At 38.4% G+C, this 21,953-nt stretch overlaps 1 protein-coding gene across 4 annotated transcripts in view; it reads right to left on the reverse strand.

Annotated features, from left to right (window-relative positions):
• The window catches only part of LOC133586901 (2-oxoglutarate dehydrogenase-like, mitochondrial), a 90,964-nt gene that overhangs the window by 41,732 nt on the left and 27,279 nt on the right, over positions 1 to 21,953 (reverse strand). For 3 of the 4 annotated variants that reach the window (XM_061939542.1, XM_061939468.1, XM_061939395.2), the window contains exons 11-17: positions 20,741 to 21,178; positions 17,240 to 17,342; positions 17,044 to 17,172; positions 8,875 to 9,025; positions 2,703 to 2,830; positions 2,454 to 2,632; positions 2,308 to 2,379 (exon numbers count right to left, since the gene is read on the reverse strand). In XM_061939542.1, the coding sequence (XP_061795526.1) occupies positions 2,308 to 2,379; positions 2,454 to 2,632; positions 2,703 to 2,830; positions 8,875 to 9,025; positions 17,044 to 17,172; positions 17,240 to 17,342; positions 20,741 to 21,178 (1,200 nt within the window). The remainder of the gene's footprint in view (positions 1 to 2,307; positions 2,380 to 2,453; positions 2,633 to 2,702; positions 2,831 to 8,874; positions 9,026 to 17,043; positions 17,173 to 17,239; positions 17,343 to 20,740; positions 21,179 to 21,953) is intronic. The other variant, XM_061939617.2, reaches the window with a different exon arrangement.

Here is a 21,953-nt window from a genome sequence, read left to right on the forward strand (position 1 = left end):
TTCTATGGCTGGATGTAATAAGGAGTCAGAAAAAATACAAAAAAATGTTTTTTGATGTTTTTAGCAAAATATAGTACAAATGTATTTACTTATTTATTTATTTATTTTTTTTAATTAATACATATATTTATTTTTAGGAAAGATAAACATAATAATACAATGTATCTCTAGTCTGGATGATTTAGTTCTTGTCACCCTGTTGTCCTCCCGTAGTGAAAAAAGGCTGTCCTCACTCAGGTCCGCATGGAACTGGAGGGGGCGTGGCCTCCAGCTCCGGCTGAAAATCGGGAGATTTTCGGGAGAATATTTGTCCCGGGAGGTTTTCAGGAGAGGCGCTGAATTTCGGGAGTCTCCCGGAAAATTCGGGAGGGTTGGCAAGTATGGATTATGCGCAGTAATAAAAATAAAATAAAAAGGCAACTGCCAGGTTTTAACAACAAAACTTTAGCTGATCTAGTGGGTCACGACCCTACTTGTGTTTGGTGTGGTTTGAATGTGTGTGTGTGTGAATGGGTGAATGTGGAAAATAGTGTCAAAGTGCTTTGAGGTCCTTAAAAAAGGTAGAAAAGCGCTATACAAGTACAACCCATTTACCATTTACTTGGCCCCAATGTAAGCAGACTGTGACCTTCTTCTTGATTGTATGCACCTTTATCTAGGTCTGACACCGTAATCCACCCCCACTGCAAATTATATTTGTCGTACCGTATTTTCTGGACCATAAAGTGCACCGGATTATAAGGCGCACTGCTGATGAATGGCCTATTTTCAATCTTTTTTCATATATAAGGCGCACCAGATTATAAGGTGCATTAAAGGGGTCATTTTTTAATTGATTTTTTTCTAAATGTAAAACACTTCCTTGTGGTCTACATAACATGTAATGGTGGTTCTTTGGTCAATATGTTGCATAGATTATGTTTTACAGATCATCTTCTGACAGTCGCTTCAGGGATGCGCCGTTTTGTGGGCGGTCTTATTTACGTGGCTCATCTTCGACAGCGGTTTCTCCCCGCCATCTTTGTTGTAGCGGTGTAGCGTGCAAGGACGGGAGTTGAAGACGTGTCAAAAGATGGAGCTAACTGTTTTAATGACATTCAGACTTTACTTAAATCAGTAACGGAGCAGCATGTCCTCCCATGTCCCGAAGTTCCTTGGGTGAATAATGTAAAATCACTACACCGGTATGTTTTAGCGCTTTCATGGCGAGTTTACTGAGAGATATAAGTAAGAACTTTACACTACTTTATATTACAAATGGCAACAGCGGAGGATGAATGTCCCATAACAAGAAGATAGAGAAAAAGAAGAAGCTTATGGACTATGGCATCTACACGAACTACAAAGGCGGACGCACACAATTTTTCAGGATGCAGATCCCAAGTACAGATCAGCAGGTACCAAAAGGTAAGAAAAGTTGCTTTTGCATAATATTGCGAAATAAAACACCAGATAATATGTCTTACTTTATATACACACCATAATAATACTCGTATGTTGAAGCACAGTTTGGTGGTAGCGGTGGGGTGTATATTGTAGCGTCCCGGAAGAGTCAGTGCTGCAAGGGGTTCTGGGTATTTGTTCTGTTGTGTTTATGTTGTGTTACGGTGCGGATGTTCTCCCGAAATGTGTTTGTCTTTCTTGTTTGGTGTGGGTTCACAGTGTGGCGCATATTTGTAACAGTGTTAAAGTTGTTTATACGGCCACCCTCAGTGTGACCTGTATGGCCGTTGACCAAGTATGCTTGCATTCACTTGTGTGTGTGAAAAGCCGCATTTATTATGTGACTGAGCCGGCACGCTGTTTGTATGGAGGAAAAGCGGACGTGACGACAGGTTGTAGAGGCCGCTAATGGCAGTGCCTTTAAGGCACGCCCCCAATAATGTTGTCCGGGTGGAAATCGGGAGGATGGTTGCCCCGGGAGATTTTCTGGAGGGGCACTGAAATTCGGGAGTCTCCCGGGAAAATCGGGAGGTTGAAACCGATACCGATAATTTCCGATATTACATTTTAAAGCATTTATCAGCCGATAAATTATCGGACATCTCTAATATTATTAGGTGATTTTTATTTTTTATTTTTACTATTGTAGCTGTATGTAGAAATGGCACTGCTGGAGTAGCAGCTGGTTGCATCAGCTTTGCTCTTTTAATGTCTTTAATGTCCTTTGTGCTCTTTGATGTTTCCCTCTTACACACATGCGTATGTGTGCTATGGCTATGAGGTTTTTTTCCCCTTGGCCTCAGTCTTTCTATAATATACACTACATCAAACCGTTAAGGGATATGGAAATAGAGGTGGGCTTACAGGGAAGTGATCCGGGTCATCTTTGCTCATTTGCAGGAAGCGCTCAGGTCGGGCTGATGAATGTTCCGGACCCTAAGGAGAGGAATGTATAAAACATAATAACTATCATTTATTGCGGGTCCCAGAGAAGCATGTCTTCTCCTCACCATTCCCTCCATCCCGTGCGGGAGGAGCAGCACGATGCCGTTGTTGCGAACCCACTTGGCCTGGCCCGAGCTGATGAACTGGTCTATGATGCACTGGGCCGTGTTGTGAAAGTCTCCAAACTGGGCCTCCCAGAGGACGAGGGCGTCAGGGCTGGCCATGGCGAAGCCTAGCTCGAACCCTACAGGGACAGTCGTCATGAATGGGCCAGTTTTACTGCAGTGTGCACTTTTTTTTTGTGTGTGTCTTACCTAGGACACCGTACTCCGACAGGGAACTGTTGCAGACCGTGTACGGAGCCTGGTCGGTCCACAGGTGATTCATGGGAACACAGATGCGTTTGTCCATCTTTTGGTCATGAAGGACATGGTGGCGGTGACTAGAAAAGAAGCAACAAGAGCAGGAAAGTGCTAAAACATTACTAGTTTGTGCTTGTGAAGGCCCCCCATCCCTTAGAACAGTGGTTCTCAAATGGGGGTACGTGTACCCCTGGGGGTACTTAAAGGTATGTCAAGGGGTACGTGAGATTTTTTTTTAAATATTCTAAAAATAGCAACAATTCAAAAATCCTTTAAATATATAAATAAAATCCTATCTTTTTTTCCCAAATAGTTCAAGAAAGACCACTACAAATGAGCAATATTTTGCACTGTTATACAATTTAATAAATCAGAAACTGATGACATAGTGCTGTATTTTACTTCTTTATCTCTTTTTTTCAACCAAAAATGCTTTGCTCTGATTAGGGGGTACTTGAATTAAAAAAAAATTCACAGGGGGTACAGCACTGAAAAAAGTTTGAGAACCACTGCCTTAGAAACAGCTGTTGCCACGTAATCAGGGAAAGTCCAAATAAGAGGAGGCGTACAATCTTTCGTCAGAGCGTGGGACGACAACGCATTTCTCCTCATTGAGCCAAATTTATTCTGTCTCTGTTTAATTGCTTGCTTCTTGTCTTGTTTAATAGATGTCATCAGTGTTTGAACCTGACAATGAAGTTTTACAAATACTGTATCTCTGCAATGCCTCCACGGTTTGATTTCAAATTGTCGGGACTTACGCAGATCCCAAATACACAAGAACAGGTACCAATAGGTGAGAAAAGTGGGTTTTGCATAATAGGTCCCCTTTAAAACGGCGTGTTACCAGTAGGGCTTACTAAAAGCACTTTTAAAACGGTTTAAATTCCAGCATCAATGCTTGATTTTGGACAATACACTGGTGGGACTTACTTAAAGGGGAACATTATCACCAGACCTATGTAAGCGTCAATATATACCTTGATGTTGCAGAAAAAAGACCATATATTTTTTTAACCGATTTCCGAACTCTAAATGGGTGAATTTTGGCGAATTAAACGCCTTTCTAATATTCGCTCTCGGAGCGATGACACATCGGGAAGCAATCCACCATTTTCTCAAACACCGAGTCAAATCAGCTCTGTTATTTTCCGTTTTTTCGACAGTTTTCCGTACCTTGGAGACATCATGCCTCGTTGGTGTGTTGTCGGAGGGTGTAACAACACGAACAGGAACGGATTTAAGTTGCACCAGTGGCCCAAAGATGCGACAGCAAGAAATTGGACGTTTGTTCCGCACACTTTACCGACGAAAGCTATGCTACGACAGAGATGGCAAGAATGTGTGGATATCCTGCGACACTCAAAGCAGATGCATTTCCAACGATAAAGTCAAAGAAATCTGCCGCCAGACCCCCATTGAATCTGCCGGAGTGTGTGAGCAATTCAGGGACAAAGGACCTCGGTAGCACGGCAAGAATGGCGGCAGTTTGTTCCTGCAGATGAGCGAGCTAAACCCCCTGGATGTCTTGGCTCACACCGTCCCTTATGCCACCGAAGATGATCAAGAGAAGAATATCGACCCTAGCTTCCCTGGCATGCTGACGTCAACTCCAAAACTGGACAGATCAGCTTTCAGGAAAAGAGCGCGGATGAGGGTATGTCTACAGAATATATTAATTGATGAAAATTGGGCTGTCTGCACTCTCAAAGTGCATGTTGTTGCCAAATGTATTTCATATGCTGTAAACCTAGTTCATAGTTGTTAGTTTCCTTTAATGCCAAACAAACACATACCAATCGTTGGTTAGGAGGCGATCGCCGAATTCGTCCTCACTTTCTCCCGTGTCGCTGGCTGTCGTGTCATTTTCGTCGGTTTCGCTTGCATACGGTTCAAACCGATATGGCTCAATAACTTCAGTTTCTTCTTCAATTTCGTTTTCGCTACCTGTCTCCACACAACAACCATCCGTTTCAATACATGCGTAATCTGTTGAATCGCTTAAGCCGCTGAAATCCGAGTCTGAATTCGAGCTAATGTCGCTATAGCTTGCTGTTCTATGCGCCATGTTTGTTTGTGTTGACTTCACTATGTGACGTCACAGGAAAATGGACGGGTGGTTAAAATCAGGCACTTTGAAGCTTTTTTTAGGGATATTGCATGATGGGTAAAATTTTGAAAAAAACTTCGAAAAATAAAATAAGCCACTGGGAACTGATTTTTAATGGTTTTAACCCTTCTGAAATTGTGATAATGTTCCCCTTTAAAACTGCTGAAAAATAATAGAAAATGAGACCTTTAACTTAAAATGAGGAATGAACAGAAGACACTGCAACTATTAACGTATACTTAATAGACAAACGCACACAGACCAGAGAGGTTATGAAATAACGAGCTGGCGGAAGAAGGGCAGGAAACGACCCAAAGCTGCGGATTACAATCTTGACTAGGATGTGACAAATCAAAGCTTCCACTGTCGATCTCTGCACTTTAAATGAGATCTTCTGTAATTATGCTGTGGTTTAACGAGGTCACATGGTGCATCAATGCTGGCTCTGCAGTACATATGCAAGATCTAGATTCCAAAAGAAATCTTTAATTCAGGTGCACAATGTTGTTTTCTCCATCCGGCAAATTAAGAATGAGGTATTTCCTATCGTTACCATTCTATTTTATTAAGAATGAGGTATTTCCTATCGTTACCATTCTATTTTAGTATGTCAACCAAAACAACAATATTGAATCCCCCATTCTCCCTAAATGTTCCATTTCCTTTCTATTTTATGCCTTACTTTCTGTTACATCCCTAATATCTTTTTTCATTCACTTTTCCTTCCCAGTATATTTTCTGCTTATCAATATTTTACTTAAATTATCCTTGTTTTGAAACAAATGCAACCAATATTACTACCAGTGTTCATTTTGTTTTAATTTGGATTAATAATGATTATATTATTGCATATTTTACATTAACTTAATTAAAGACTCCAATATTTGGGCACAAATAAAATGTTATTGCCAGAATGACATACAGGAAAATAAATTCAATGTTTTGCTTAAATGCACATTATTTATTTAGTCAAAACAGTTTTATTTAAAGTCCAAGTGGATTTATTTTGAAGCCAGATTTACCAGTGAGCACATCCGTCACAGTCTCCTTACTCATCTTTACACTATCGTATACACATTGACCTGAACACTGACCATATAACAACCCACGCCCCCTTTTAGGTAACCATCCATGGTTAATGTAAAGGAAATGTGCTGTCAAAATAAACTATGTGATTAATCTCTGTATATACTTGATTAATGCAAAAAATGAAATGAATGAAAAAATGTTCGTGAATAATCACATGACTTTACTCATTATTTTTGACAGCCCTTATATATTTAAAACAAATCTAATTAAATAAAATAAAAAAAAATAAAAAATAAAAAAAATATATATATATACATATATAAATATATATATTTTTATTTTTATTTTTTTAATTCATATATATACAAATTTAAAAAAATAATATATTTCATTTCCTAGAAAAATTCTTAGTATATATACAGTCATGGTCAAAAGTTTACATACACTTGTAAAGAACATAATATCATGGCTGTCTTGAGTTCCCAATACTTTCTACAACTCTTGTTTTTTTGAGATAGAGTGATTGGAGCACATACTTGTTGGTCACTAAAAACATTCATGAAGTTTGCTTCTTTTATGAATTTATTATGGGTCTACTGAAAATGTGAGCAAATCTGCTGGGTCAAAAGTATACATACAGCAATGTTAATATTTGCTTACATGTTCCTTGGCAAGTTTCACTGCAAAAAGGTGCTTTTGGTAGCCATCCACAAGCGTCTGGTTGAATTTTTGACCACTCCTCTTGACAAAATTGGTGCAGTTCAGATAAATGTGTTGGTTTTCTGACATGGACTTGTTTCTTCAGCATTGTCCACATGTTCTCAATGGGGTTTAAGTCAGGACTTTGGGAAGGCCATTCTAAAACTTTAATTCTAGCCTGATTTAGCCATTCCCTTACCACTTTTGACGTGTGTTTGGGGTCATTGTCCTGTTGGAACACCCAACTGCGCCCAAGACCCAACCTGGGCCGGCTGATGATTTTAGGTTGCCCTGAAGAATTTGGAGGGTAATCCTCCTTTTTTATTGTCCCATTTACTCTCTGTAAAGCACCAGTTCCATTGGCAGCAAAACAGGCCCAGAGCATAATACTACCACCACCATGCTTGACGGTAGCGTTGGTGTTCCTGGGATTAAAGGCCTCACCTTTTTTCCTCCAGACATATTGCGGGGTATTGTGGCCAAATAGCTCAATTTTTTGTTTCATCTGACCACAGAACTTTCCTCCAGAAGGTCTTATCTTTGTCCATGTGATCAGCAGAGCTGGCGCAAGGGCTTCCTTCTTCCATGGCGATGCAAAACACGCTTGACTGTGGACACTGACACCTGTGTTCCAGCAGCTTCCAACCTGCTTTTTGGTGGTTCTCGGTTGACTCTTGACCATCCTGACCAATTTTCTCTCAGCAGCAGGTGATAACTTGCATTTTCTTCCTGATTGTGGCAGTGACAAAACTGTGCCATGCACTTTATACTTACAATTGTCTGCACAGTTGCTCTTGGGACCTTAAGCTGCTTTGAAATGGCTCCAAGTGACTTTCCTGACTTGTTCAAGTCAATGATTCGTTTTTTTTTTTCAGATCTGTGCCGAGTTCCTTTGACTTTCCCATTGTCGCGTTTGTAACCGAGTCTAATGACTGCATCACATGAGCCCTATTTAAATGGGCTCAGAGAAGTCAACAGGTGTCATCAATCATAATCACTCACATGAAGTTAGGAGGCCACGTAACTTTTCTACATCACCAGAATTGATCATGTATGTTGCTGTATGTGTACTTTTGAACCAGCAGATTTGCTCACATTTTCAGTAGATCCGTAATAAATTCATAAAAGAACCAAACTTCATGAATGTTTTTTTGTGACCAACAAGTATGTGCTCCAATCACTCTATCACAAAAAAATAAGAGTATTATTGGAAATTTAAGACTGTCATGACATTGTGTCCTTCAGTGTAGTCAAATGATGAGTTATCTTTTCTGTCCTTTTTTCCTTTCCTTTGTTCTTTCGTCCTTCATTTGCTTCCATTTTTTCTCAAACCTACAACCCAATTTTATTATTAATTTGTCATTTCCATCCCTCTGTCCTGTGAACACACGTTCAGTACACGGCGTGTCTATGGGGGCCCCATTAGCGGGGAGAAAAAAAAGAGGGCGCACGCATTCCCAACCAAACACGTCAAGTTAGGTGTACCTCTGATACACCCGCTCAAGCGGAACACGCCAATATGCTCGGCTCCTGTGAGAAGAAGTGAGCGACAGGAAAAAAACCAAAAAAAAACGGAATGCAGATGGAAGGAGGGCGATATGTAAAAGAGTAAAATGTTTTGACTGCTGTCATTCCATGCAGGAGGAGAGGGTGTCATCGGCTAAAAAAAAAGGTCTGGTTAGTTAATGTGATGAATGTCGCTGGGAGAGGGAGGAGGGTAAAGGGTCGCAGGAGAAATGATAGGGGAGGGGGAAAAAAAGGAGGCTGGCTGCATGTGTTCATGTGTCACTTGGTCCTTTACACTATGACAACACCATTGAGGCTACACAGTCCCCTGAGGATGTGCTGACGTCTCACCACCTCAGAGGACTTGACAACAGAGTAAAACTGATCGATTACTGTACAAGACGTGCAAAAATGCAAGTTAGATACTGCACAACCACGAGTCACTGCATTAAGTACGCCTGCACAACAGAATGAGATCGCTGTATGTTGCCCCTCTCCAATAAATGGTAAATGGGTTATACTTGTATAGCGCTTTTCTACCTTCAAGGTACTCAAAGCGCTTTGACACTATTTCCACATTCACACACACATTCACACACTGATGGCGGGAGCTGCCATGCAAGGCTCTAACCACGACCCATCAGGAGCAAGGGTGAAGTGTCTTGCTCAAGGACACAACGGACGTGACGGGGTTGGTAGAACCCCAGTGTTAAACGAGGGAACACTGTATTGGATATGATTACAATTGTGCAGGTGTACCTGATGGAAGTACCGTCTCACCTGAAAGTGCCCCTCTCTACATCTTGCCCGCTGAGCCGCACGTGGATGCCATCTTTGAGAAGAGATCCAAAGGCCACGTACTCGCCCAGGGCCCAATCCAGCTGACGATTCTTCACCAGGTCCGCTCTGCTGCGCAGGATGCGAGACAGACCTGGTAGACACACACACACACACACACACACACACTGGTTATCATTTGGAATGGGGACCAAGTTTTTGATCATCACATGTGGGGACCACCCTTTCTACAGGTTGTGGAGGCATAAAAAAAAGAGGTAAAATGGCCACTGCCCAGTTGGCTCATACACATCTTTAAATCTCTGTATTGATGAAGTAATGTGCTGGTCATTCTTACTGGGGACCCTGGGGAAAAAGAGTTAATATGGTTCATGGGTACCAAATTTAAATCATTTTGCATAATTCACACAAATTTGTACGTGACTACTGAGGACCATTTAAAAAATAAAAAAAAAGTTCAAATTAAATATGACATGATCCTCAGAATACAGCACTACAGCTGTCCTCTTATAGCAGGGGTCGGCAACCCGCGGCTCCGGAGCCGCATGCGGCTCTTTGATCACTCTGATGCGGCTCAGCTGCATACTTGCCGACCCCCCCCCCCCCCCGATTTTCCCGGGAGACTCTCGCAGAAAATTCCCGGGATTAATATTCCCCGATTTTCACCCTTACAATAATAATAAGAACGTGCCATGATGGTACAGCATTTAGCGCCCTCTACAATATGTATTAACAGCGTGACAGCCCAGCCTCTTGTTATATGCATCTTCTGCTCGCACTCGTAAGTGACAGTAAGTCATACTTGGTCAATAGCCACACAGGTTACCCTGACGGTGGTCATATAAAACAACTTTAACACTCTTACTAATAATGCGCCACACTTTGAACCAAAACCAAACAAGAATGACAAACACATTTCGGGAGAACATCTGCACCTTAACACAACATAAACACAACAGAACAAATACCCTGAATCCCATGCAGCCCTGACTCTTCCGGGCTACATTATACACCCCTGCTACCACCAAACCCCGCCCCCACCCCAACCCTGCTCCCTCACACATCAACCCCCCCCCCCCCCCCCCCTCTTTGCGTCGGTTGAGGTGGGCGGGGTTTGGTAGCGGGGGTGTATAATGTAGCCCAGAAGAGTTAGGGCTGCATGGGATTCTGGGTATTTGTTCTGTTGTGTTTATGTTGTGTTACGGTGCAGATGTTCTCCCGAAATGTGTTTGTCATTCTTGTTTGATGTGGGTTCACAGTGTGGCGCATTATTAGTAAGAGTGTTAAAGTTTTTTATACCACCACCGTCAGTGTAACCTGTGTGGTTGTTGACCAAGTATGCCTTGCTGTCACTTACGTGATCAAGCAGAAGCCCCATACAACGTGTGGCTGGGTCGGCACGCTGGTTGTAGTGGGTGCTAAATGTTGTACCATCACGGCACGTTCGAGAGTACAGTTGCCCTGAAATTCGTAGTCTGCCGGAAAAATCGGGAGGGTTGACAAGTATGATGCTGTCAAGCGCCATTCATTAAAAACCCGCGGGTCGCACTAACATTCAATTTTCATATTAAGGTGTGGGCCGCGTGTCTGAGACCCTTGGTTTATACATAGCACAAAGCAAAAAAAAAACATTGTATGCAGTGTTATTTCATTTCAAATTTCAAAAGATTTTTGTGGCTCCCATTGTTTTCTTTAATTTGTGAAACTGGTCAAAATGGCTCTTTGACTGGTAAAGGTTGCCGACCCCGGTCTTATAGGAAGTTTCACCACTTAAATGTTAAAGCAAATCTTGCATCTTCTGTGACATTACTGAAAACTGCTATTTAGCAGTAATGAAGTTGTCTGCAACTCCAACTACCATATATGGAAGGATGTAAAATTCTGAATGTGAATCATACTTTAAGGTAATAATGTTTTATAATCATGCTGTATGAAAATGTCATCCTAAGGAACACTAATCCAGATTTTGATTTTGGAAAAATATATTAGTTTTAACTAAGGATGGATACCATACATAATCACAGTACTATTAATGCCAGAATGGATCTGACTATCATTTAAAAAGGTTTCCCTTTAGGGGACCTGTTTTTTTGTCCCCATAATGTCAAGAGGTTCCCTAAGGCTGACTGTGTAAACAGAGCGATGTCCCCATTAAGTAAGCATTGCCAGAACACACACACACACACACACACACACCTACAAACACACCTTCTTGTATTTGTTACCTTTTTGAGACCTCCGAAAAATGCCTACCTGTAGTATTAAAATAAAAGTCGTAATTTTACTCAACACAAGTCAAAATTTTACAAGAAAAACCAAACATTTGTGCAGTATTATGATAAAAGTTGGAATTTTACTCAAAAAAAGTTGCAATTTTACACAAAAAGCTTCAAATTTGGGCAATTTTATGAAAAGAGTCGCAATTTTACTTGACAAAAGTCACAATTTTATAAGAAAACTAACATGTTGGCAATATTAAAATATTAATCTGAATTTTACTTGGCAAAATTATGACAAAAGTCATAATTTTATTAGCAACAATTTCACTAATTTACAAGAACAAACAAATTGGCAATATTGTGATACAAGTCAGAATTTCATGTGACAAATGTCACCATTTTGCATTAAAAGGTAATAATTTTACATTAAAAAAGTAATAATTTTACGAGAAAATATTGCAATATTACAGAAACAGAAAGAATATGAGAAATTGTTCCCAATTTTGTAAGAAAAAAGTCGACACATTGCGAGAAAAAGACGGCTTTTAGTTTTATTTTAATGATTTGTTTGTACCGGTAGTTGGTTTTTAATCTTCATTATTTACTTGAAGTTATTACAGTATGTCTCTATATACATCCATCCATCCATTTTCTACCGCTTATTCCCTTTTGGGGTTGCGGGGGGTGCTGGAGCCTATCTCAGCTACAATCGGGTGGAAGGCGGGGTACACCCTGGACAAGTCGCCAACTCATCACAGGGCCATGTAGTATTAAAATAAAAGTCGTAATTTTACTCAACACAAGTCAAAATTTTACAAGAAAAACTGAACATTTGTGCAGTATTATGATAAAAGTTGGAATTTTACTCAAAAACAGTTGCAATTTTACACAAAAAGCTTCAAATTTGGGCAATTTTATGAAAAGAGTCGCAGTTTTACACGACAAAAGTCACAATTTTATAAGAAAACTAACATGTTGGCAATATTAAAATATTAATCGGAATTTTACTTGGCAAAATTATGACAAAAGTCATAATTTTATTAGCAACAATTTCACTAATTTACAAGAACAAACAAATTGGCAATATTGTGATACAGGTCAGAATTGAATGTGACAAATGTCACCATTTTGCATTAAAACGTAATAATTTTACATTAAAAAAAGTAATAATTTTACGAGAAAATATTGCAATATTACAGAAACAGAAAGAATATGAGCAATTGCTCCCAATTTTCTAAGAAAAAAGTCGACACATTGCGAGAAAAAGACTGCTTTTAGTTTTATTTTAATGATTTGCGTGTAGTTGGTTTTTAATCTTCATTATTTACTTGAAGTTATTACAGTATGTCTCTATATACATCCATCCATCCATTTTAAAAAGTTAAAGTTAAAGTACCAATGATTGTCACACACACACTAGGTGTGGCGAAATTATTCTCTGCATTTGACCCATCACCCTTGATCACCCCCTGGGAGGTGAGGGGAGCAGTGGGCAGCAGCGGTGGCTGCGCCCGGGAATCATTTTGGTGATTTAACCCCCAATTCCAACCCTTGATGCTGAGTGCCAAGCAGGGAGGTAATGGGTCCCATTTTTATAGTCTTTGGTATGACTCGGCCGGGATTTTAACTCCCAACCTACCGATCTCAGGACGGACACTCTAACCACTAGGCCACTGTCTACCGCTTATTCCCTTTTAGGGTCGCGGGGGGTGCTGGAGCCTATCTCAGCTACAATCGGGCGGAAGGCGGGGTACACCCTGGACAAGTCGCCAACTCATCACAGGGCCATGTAGTATTAAAATAAAAGTCGTAATTTTACTCAACACAAGTTAAAATTTTACAAGAAAAACTGAACATTTGTGCAGTATTATGATAAAAGTTGGAATTTTACTCAAAAACAGTTGCAATTTTACACAAAAAGCTTAAAATTTGGGCAATTTTATGAAAAGAGTCGCAATTTTATAAGAAAACTAACATGTTGGCAATATTAAAATATTAATCGGAATTTTACTTGGCAAAATTATGACAAAAGTCATCATTTTATTAGCAACAATTTCACTAATTTACAAGAACAACAAACAAATTGGCAATATTGTGATACAAGTCAGAATTTCATGTGACAAATGTCACCATTTTGCATTAAAAGGTAATAATTTTACATTAAAAAAGTAATAATTTTACGAGAAAATATTGCAATATTACAGAAACAGCAAGAATATGAGAAATTGTTCCCAATTTTGTAAGAAAAAAGTCGACACATTGCGAGAAAAAGACTGCTTTTAGTTTTATTTTAATGATTTGTTGGTAGTTGGTTTTTAATCTTCATTATTTACTTGAAGTTATTACAGTATGTCTCTATATACATATTTATTTATTTTTTTTAAATTAATTTTGGCCAAAGGGGGCGCATTTAAATTTGTTACACACACTTGTTATTTCATATGTTGACCAGAGGGGGGGACACAGTCAATTCGAAAAATCCCTCCTTTTTAGGACCACCATCATTTTGATAGATTTCACCACCAGGGGTGCAAATGAGACAATCTCTATTCGATGCAATGGTTTTCCGTATTGGGACCATGATTTATGTCCTAACTTGTTCACCGGTCCTCATATGGAAGCTACTTTTGCTTGTTGATGTCTCAAGAAGGGTAGAAATACAAGAACACACACACACACACACACACACACACACACACACACACACACACGCACACACAAAAATACTCGTAAATGGATGTTCCTTTAGATGAGCGAGCGGAAACTGGGTGTTGCAGCCAGTGAAATGACAGGTGGTGTTGCGGACAGTGAACACTAAAACCTTGGCTTGATGTTGGGATGTTTGGAAAGGAATTCAAATGTGAATAAATTAGCACGGGGAAAAAAAGCTCTCTTTGGCTACCCTCTGAAATACACTTGCACAATCCAATTACTTCCAGGCCTATACGGCCGATGCTCTAAGACAGGGCTAGTCGACTGGCGGCCTGGGGATGACACCATGTTGGCCCTCGAGTTCAGTTCAAAACTTAGGAGACAAAATTTTTTGCATCAAATTCCTAGAAACACGAGTGTGCTCCTGTTGTATAGAACAGTGGTTCTTGAACTTGTTTATTTACCAAAAACAAAACTAGCGTAATAGGCCTAAGTATTCATTAAAAACAAGACAGAGGTTTTATTTAACAAGTATATTTAATATGTTTGCCACTGCAACATTACACACAGTTTAAACCGTAACACTGTGTTTGAATTAGGGTTGTACTACTACTACTACGACTATCAAACATGTGACGGTTTAGTACCGCTAAGTATGAATAGTTTTAGTTGTATTGTAAAACTTACAAACGTTGCCTGGAGTGATGAATGAAGAAACCATACGAGTAGAAACACTACAAATAGTGTTGTCCCGATACCAATATTTTGGTACCGGTACCAAAATGATTTCGGTACTTTTCTAAGTAAAGGGGACCACAAAAAAATTGCATTATTGGCTTTATTTTAACAAAAAAAAAATCGTACGGTACATTAAGCATATGTTTATTATTGCAAGTTTGTCCTTAAATAAAATAGTGAACATACAAGACAACTTGTCTTTTAGTAGTAAGTAAGCCAGTATTTTTCAACCTTTTTTGAGCCAACGCACATTTTTTGCGATTAAAAAATGCGGAGGCACACCACCACCAGCAGATATCATTAAAAAAACGAAACTCAGTTGACAGTAAAAAGTGGTTGTCGCAATTGTTGGATATGACTTTAAAGCATAACCAAGCATGCATCAATATAGCTCTTGTCTCAAAGTAGGTATACTGTCACCACCTGTCACATCACGCCGTGACTTATTTTGACTTTTTTGCTGTTTTCCTGTGTCTAGTGTTTTAGTTCTTGTCTTGCGCTCCTATTTTGGTGGCTTTTTCCCTTTTTTTGGTATTTTCCTGTAGCAGTTTCATGTCTTCCTTTAAGCAATATTTCCTGCATCTACTTTGTTTTAGCAATCAAGAATATTTCAGTTGTTTTTATCCTTCTTTGTGGGGACATTGTTGATTGTCATGTCATGTTTGGATGTACTTTGTGGACGCCGTCTTTGCTCCACAGTAAGTCTTTGCTGTCGTCCAGCATTCTCTTTTTGTTTACTTTGTAGCCAGTTCAGTTTCAGTTTCGTTCTGCATAGCCTTCCCTAAGCTTCATTGCCTTTTCTTAGCGGCACCAACCTTTTGTTTATTTTTGGTTAAAGCATTAGACACCTTTTTACCTGCACTCTGTCTCCCGCTGTTCCCGACATCTACAAAGCAATTAGCTACTGGCTGCCACCTACTGATATAAAAGAGTATTACACGGTTACTCTGCCGAGCTCTAGACAGCACCGACACTCAACAACAACACATCATTTGCAGACTATAATTACTGGTTTGCAAAAAATATTTTTAACCCAAAAAGGTGAAACTAGATCATTTAACATGGCACAGTGGTTGAAAAACACTGAAGTAAGCAAACAACGGCTCCTAATTAGTCTGCTGACATATGCAGTACCATATTGTGTCATTTATCATTCTATTATTTTGTCAACATTATTAAGGACAAGTGGTAGAAAATGAATTATTAATCTACTTGTTCATTTACTGTTAATATCTGCTTACTTTCTCTTTTGACATGTTCTATCTACACTTCTGTTAAAATGTAATATTCACTTATCATTCTCTTGTTTGATACTTTACATTAGTTTTGGATGATACCACAAATTTGGGTATCAATCCGATACCAAGTCGTTACACGATCATGGCGGACCGGTACTTTTCAGACGCGGTGTTGTACCGAATATGATTAATTAGAATTGCGGTACTATACTAATACCGGTATACAGTACAACCCTAACTACAAACGACTAGTAGACGGAACAGCACTTGTACTTCCGGCTCAAGGCACTAAACAGAAGGACGTACAGTAGACAACAATGTGTCCGTCATGTCCTCATGTGTCATGTCTTTTTTTTTTTTCGGACTATAATGTGCAATAATGTTATGTGTGTATATTGTGGAAAGGATGCAGATATGATTAAGAGTTCTTTCTTTTTACATAGCCATGTTTAGAGAAGCGCCTAGTACTTTTCCTCTGTGTATTCTACCAGTTTCTTTAGACATTTCAGATGCCTGGTTAAGGGTCGTAAACCATCGGAATGTGAAGACAACCCCCACATCTCTCTTCTTATCAGTGTTGAGAGGGGGCCGGGGGGGACTTTCTTTGTGTGAAATGAGTTGCCTTTTCCGTTGGAATGCCAGATCAACTAGAGGAGCCGATATAGAGTTGACCTCCCAAAGCTTTGGAATAAACTAGAAAATATTCCAATTCTGTCTTGACGGTCCTTCTTACTCAGCATATATGTCATCGAAAGAATTTGGGATTGACCAGTAACTTAGATTCCCTGGGAGGAAGAACTGGTCCGACCCAACAATATGTATATATATGCATATGTATGTATATATGCATGTGTGTGGATATATACATATATATAGATACATATCTTCTTTTTTATCTTTTGTTTACTATTATATTACTAAATTATTGTGTATGCACCTTAGGGGATCTGCTCCAATTTCGTTGTTCTTTGAACTTGTTCACTGTAACAATGACAAATAAAACTCTATTCTATTCTAGACGTTCAACACGCTGCAACTGCAGCGACAGAACTCGTCCAAAAGATGGCACCTTAGCACAAACAATAACACACATTTTCAGTGTGTGTCGGTAATTAATGAAAACTTGTTGTTGAATGCAAAACATTATGGCCGTTAGCGAAGAAAAATCCATAAATTAGCTACACCGTTTTATAAGCCGCAGGGCTCAAAGCGTAGGCAAAAAGTGTCTTTTTTTAATTTTAATAATGATTTGAAGAAAGTGAGAAGGAAAACAAGCGTCTTTTGTTTTCAGCTGAAAAGCTCACCGGGATGTATTGTAAAATCTTCCAGAGGCACCGAGCTGGCAGTCCGGCCAATGTGCTGCAAGACCTCCTCGTCCAGTCCTGTGGGAGGGCAGCTCATGGTCTTAGGTTCTCCTTCTGCCGTGAAGAAATCTACAAGGAGGAAAAACACACATTAAAAAGAGAAGGAAGGACCACGATGGAGAAGACTGTCAAGTACCAGGCCAGGGGGAGTCCAGCCAGTGTCGAATGTTCGAGATCTTCTCGTCCTTGGAACTGGTGTAGGCCTCCTCGCATATTTTGTCATATTTGGCCACTTCCTCCTGTGACCGCAAGTGACGCGGATTAACAATGTTATTTTATTTTCCGGCAGCTTAGGTCGCTGCAAAGAAATTGGGTGAATGAGAGCGGGGGAGAAGGCAGAAGAGAAAAATGATCTAACTTGAAGGACATAGCTCAGCCTGGCTGTATTATGAATAGGCCATTAGCTTGTGTCCACATTGCCCATGGAAGCGACGCCCATCAAACATCTTGCATAGAGCCTACGCTACTGTACATGCTATATGTTATATGTGCGCCTTGCAATTGGATGAGGAGCCAAATTGATTCCATTGAAAGACACGCTTCTATACTGTGGTGTAAAATGTGAGATTGCTACATTATTTAGCGCTTGAACTGCAACAGTAAATTGACTCTCAAATACAGGCAATACTGCGGAGACATATTCTAGATTTAAGTTCGATTTAAAGCTGCTGTGTGTCACTGGCTCCTAATATATGTATTTTTATAAAACGTGAAAATATGACACCACTTTTCACTTTTAAAGCTCCTATCATCTGGAACGGTCTTCCAGATGATTTAAGACAGGCGTTATTTGGAGTCCATGGAGCTCTTTCAAAAATGTATGGAAATGGCAAAAAAAAAAAATGGGGTGAAAAATATATTTTTTCTGGTAATATGGTTTCTGTAGGAGGACAAAACACGACACAAACCTTTCTAATTGTTAGAAAGCCCACTGTTTATGTAAAATTACTAAATGGGTTATACTTGTATAGTGCTTTTCTACCTTCAAGGTACTCAAAGCGCTTTGACACTATTTCCACATTCACCCATTCATTCACACACTGATGGTGGGAGCTGCCATGCAAGGCCCTAACCACGACCCATCAGGAGCAAGGGTGAAGTGTCTTGCTCAAGGACACAACTGACGTGACATAGTTGGTAGAAGGTGGGGATTGAACCAAGAACCCTCAGGTTGCTGGCACGGCCACTCTCCAAACCGCGCCACGCCATCCCTTTTAATATGATTGTGTTTATGCTTCACTGATGAGTGTTTGGCGAGCGCCGTTTTGTCCTACTACGGAAAGACGTGTTATATGCCACTCCTTCTGTGTCTCATTTTGTCCACCAAACGTTTTATACTGTGCGTGGATGCACATAGGTGAGCTTTGTTGATGTTACTGACTTGTTATGGTTTGCTATTTATGCATATTTGGTCACTGCATGACTGCAAGCTAATCAATGTTAACATGCTATTTAGGCTAGCTGTATGTACATATTGCATCATTATGCCTCGTTTGTAGCTATATTTGAGCTCATTTAATTTCCTTTACTTATGTCCTTATGTGTATTTAGTTTATTTTTCCATGTTTCATGACACATTATCTGTTTGTAATATTGGCTGCATTTCTGATAGTTGTTAGTGTGCCATGTTGTTCCAGACCTCAGCAAACATTAGTAAAGATTGTAAAAAAATCCATTAGAAGAAGACAGCCTGCCGTTTCCTTTAACTTGGACACACACATCTATACCTTTGGCCATTCTAAGACAGTCATTTCCAGGAGTTGTCTCACCCTCTGAGAAGCCTCCGTTTTACTAATGTTTTCCAATGTTGTAAAAATGTGTAGAATAAATATTACATTTCAACATTTCTGTCAACGAAGATTTGTGTCAGCCTGCGACACAGTCATTTTGATAGTAGGCTAATATAGCTAAATAGCCACTTACATCATGTGTTTCCATCATTATAACACTTATATAAGTCTTTTAATTTTTTTGCGGCTCCAGACAGATTACTTTTTTGCATTTTTGGTCCAATATGACTCTTACAACATGTTGGGTTGCCAACCCCCTGACGTAGGCAATGTTTAGATTTAACTGCATATTACAACTGAAAGTATCTTATCTACACGCATTAATTTTATTGGAATTAATTCATGGTTATTTTCATGACGATTTGATTTTTAATCATGATTTTATTCGCTTTCTTTCTGGCATCTGTAAAGCACTATTGTGATCTATAAATAAACTTGCTTTCCTTGACACAAATGGAAAGCATATGTTACCAATAGGGCTTTAAGAGAACAGATTCAACAAATAAATGTCTATATTTCTTAGAGGTGGGGGAAAAATATAATATATTATACTTTTAATAACAAATAAAATGTCAACATATATTTTTTTAATGTCCAAATAATGTTTTTTTATTTTTAATTAGAAATAAAAGTTATATATATATATATATATATATATATATATATATATATATATATATATATATATATATATATATATATATATATATATATATAAATATATATATATATACAGTCATACATATATATTTTAAATGTTTTAAATAATATAATTTTTTTGTTGTTGTTTTTTTAAGTCTTGTTATTTCTGTAAAGTTGCAATAAATAGAAATGGGTGCTTTGAATTATTATATTTTTGTTTTCTTTACTCCGTTTGTCCAATTAATTGTTACTGCTATCTAGTGTACATGTAGAATATCGCAGTATTTCTCTCAATACTGTATTGTAGCGTGATACATAGCTAGCCCTAATATTTATCACAATCACAAAACCCAAAACCAGTGAAGTTGGCACGTTGTGTAAATGGTAAATAAAAACAGAATAGAATGATTTGCAAATCCTTTTCAACCTATATTCAATTGAATAGACTGCAAAGACAAGATACTTAACGTTGGAACTGGAAAACTTTGTTATTTTTTGCAAATATTAGCTCATTTGGAATTTGATGCCTGCAACATGTTTCAAAAAAGCTGGCACAAGTGGCAAAAAAGCCTGAGAAAGTTGAGGAATGCTCATCAAACACTTATTTGGAACATTGAACGGGCTAATTGGGAACAGGTGGGTGCCATGATTGGGTATAAAAGTAGCTTCCCTGAAATGCTCAGTCATACACAAAGAAGGATGGGGCGAGGGTCACCACTTTGTGAACAAATGCGTGAGCAAATTGTCCAACAGTTTAAGAACAACATTTCTCAACAAGTTATTGCAAGGAATTTAGGGATTTCACCATCTACGGTCCGTAATATCATCAAAAGCTTTAGAGAATCTAGATAAATCACCGAACCAACATTTGAATGCCCGTGATCTTCGATCCCTCAGGCGGTACTGCATCAAAAACCGACATCAGTGTGTAAAGGATATCACCACATGGGCTCAGGAACACTTCAGAAAACCACTGTCAGTAACTACAGGTCGTCGCTACATCTGTAAGGGCAAGTTAAAACTCTACTATGCAAAGCGAAAGCCATTTATCAACAACACCCAGAAATGCCAACTTTGGCCTATACAACCCATATTTCCACTTTCATCTTAATTCTTCATTTTATCATGTAATTTTTGGATGATTGTACACTTTTGTCTTTATCTTTTTTTAAATTTTCTTGTATATAGGAATGTAAAATAAACACCTCAAATTCCTGCAGCGTGACCACTCCCTCAGCAATGAGCTTGTCAGAGTACTTCTTCAGCACGTGCTCCTGCCGGCGGATCTGTTTGTACATCAGTGGCTGAGTGAACATGGGCTCATCCATTTCATTGTGGCCAAAGCGCCTGTAAGAAACCTGGAAAACAAAACATTTAGGGTGTCTCGAATTAAAGAAGTATGGTCCTATACCGACTCCTGTGATGATTAAGTAAACGACACTTGTATCATGTCGGGTCCTGACAAGGTCAATGACGACGTCCTTGTTGAAGGTGTTCCTCCATTCTGCAGCCACGCCGCACACGTACATGACGGCCTCAGGGTTGTCTGCATTAACATGGAAGATGGGAGCGTTGACCACTCGAGCCACATCAGTCGGGTAAGGAGACGAGCGAGCAACCCGAGGGTCTGTCGTAAAGCCAATCTGTAAATAGTAAAATGACAAGTGTACTGTGATAAAAAAAATCTTCCATGCAAAAACATGTAATCCCAATTTGTTTATTTTTATTTAAACAATTATTCAATTTATTTAATTTTTACTATATAATATCATTTAATGTTTATCTTTAATTTAACAGTTATCTAATTTTATTGTATTGTTATTTAAATGTAATTAAATTTCATGTTTAATTTTATTTAAACATGTATTTGACTTAATTTCTTGTCTATTTTTAGTTAAACATTTAATGAACTTCATTAAATGTTTACTTTTACTTAAAATTAATTCAATTTAATTTCATGTTTATTTTTATCTAAACATTTATGTAATTTCCATTCATCCATCTATTTTCTACTGCTTGTCCCTTTCGGGGTAATTTCTTTTTTCTTTTATTGAAACATGCATTAAATTTCATTTAATGTTTATTTAAACATGTATTTAATTTAATTTCATGTTTATTTTATTTAAACATATTTAACTTTGTTTCATGTTTATTTTTATTTGAACATTTAATTAACTTCATTAAATGTTTACTTTTATTTAAAATTAATTCAATGTCATTTCATGTTTATTTTTATCCAAACATTTATGTAATTTCATGTTTTTTTTAATTGAAACATGCATTAAATTTGATTTCATGTTTATTTATACATGTATTTAATTTGATTACATGTTTAATTTATTTAAACATATTTAATTTAATTTCATGTTTACTTTTATTTAAACATATATTGTATTTAATTTCATATTTATTTGTACT

This window comes from Nerophis lumbriciformis, linkage group LG02 (genome assembly GCF_033978685.3).
Source record: "Nerophis lumbriciformis linkage group LG02, RoL_Nlum_v2.1, whole genome shotgun sequence".
Taxonomy (NCBI): Eukaryota; Metazoa; Chordata; class Actinopteri; order Syngnathiformes; family Syngnathidae; genus Nerophis; species Nerophis lumbriciformis.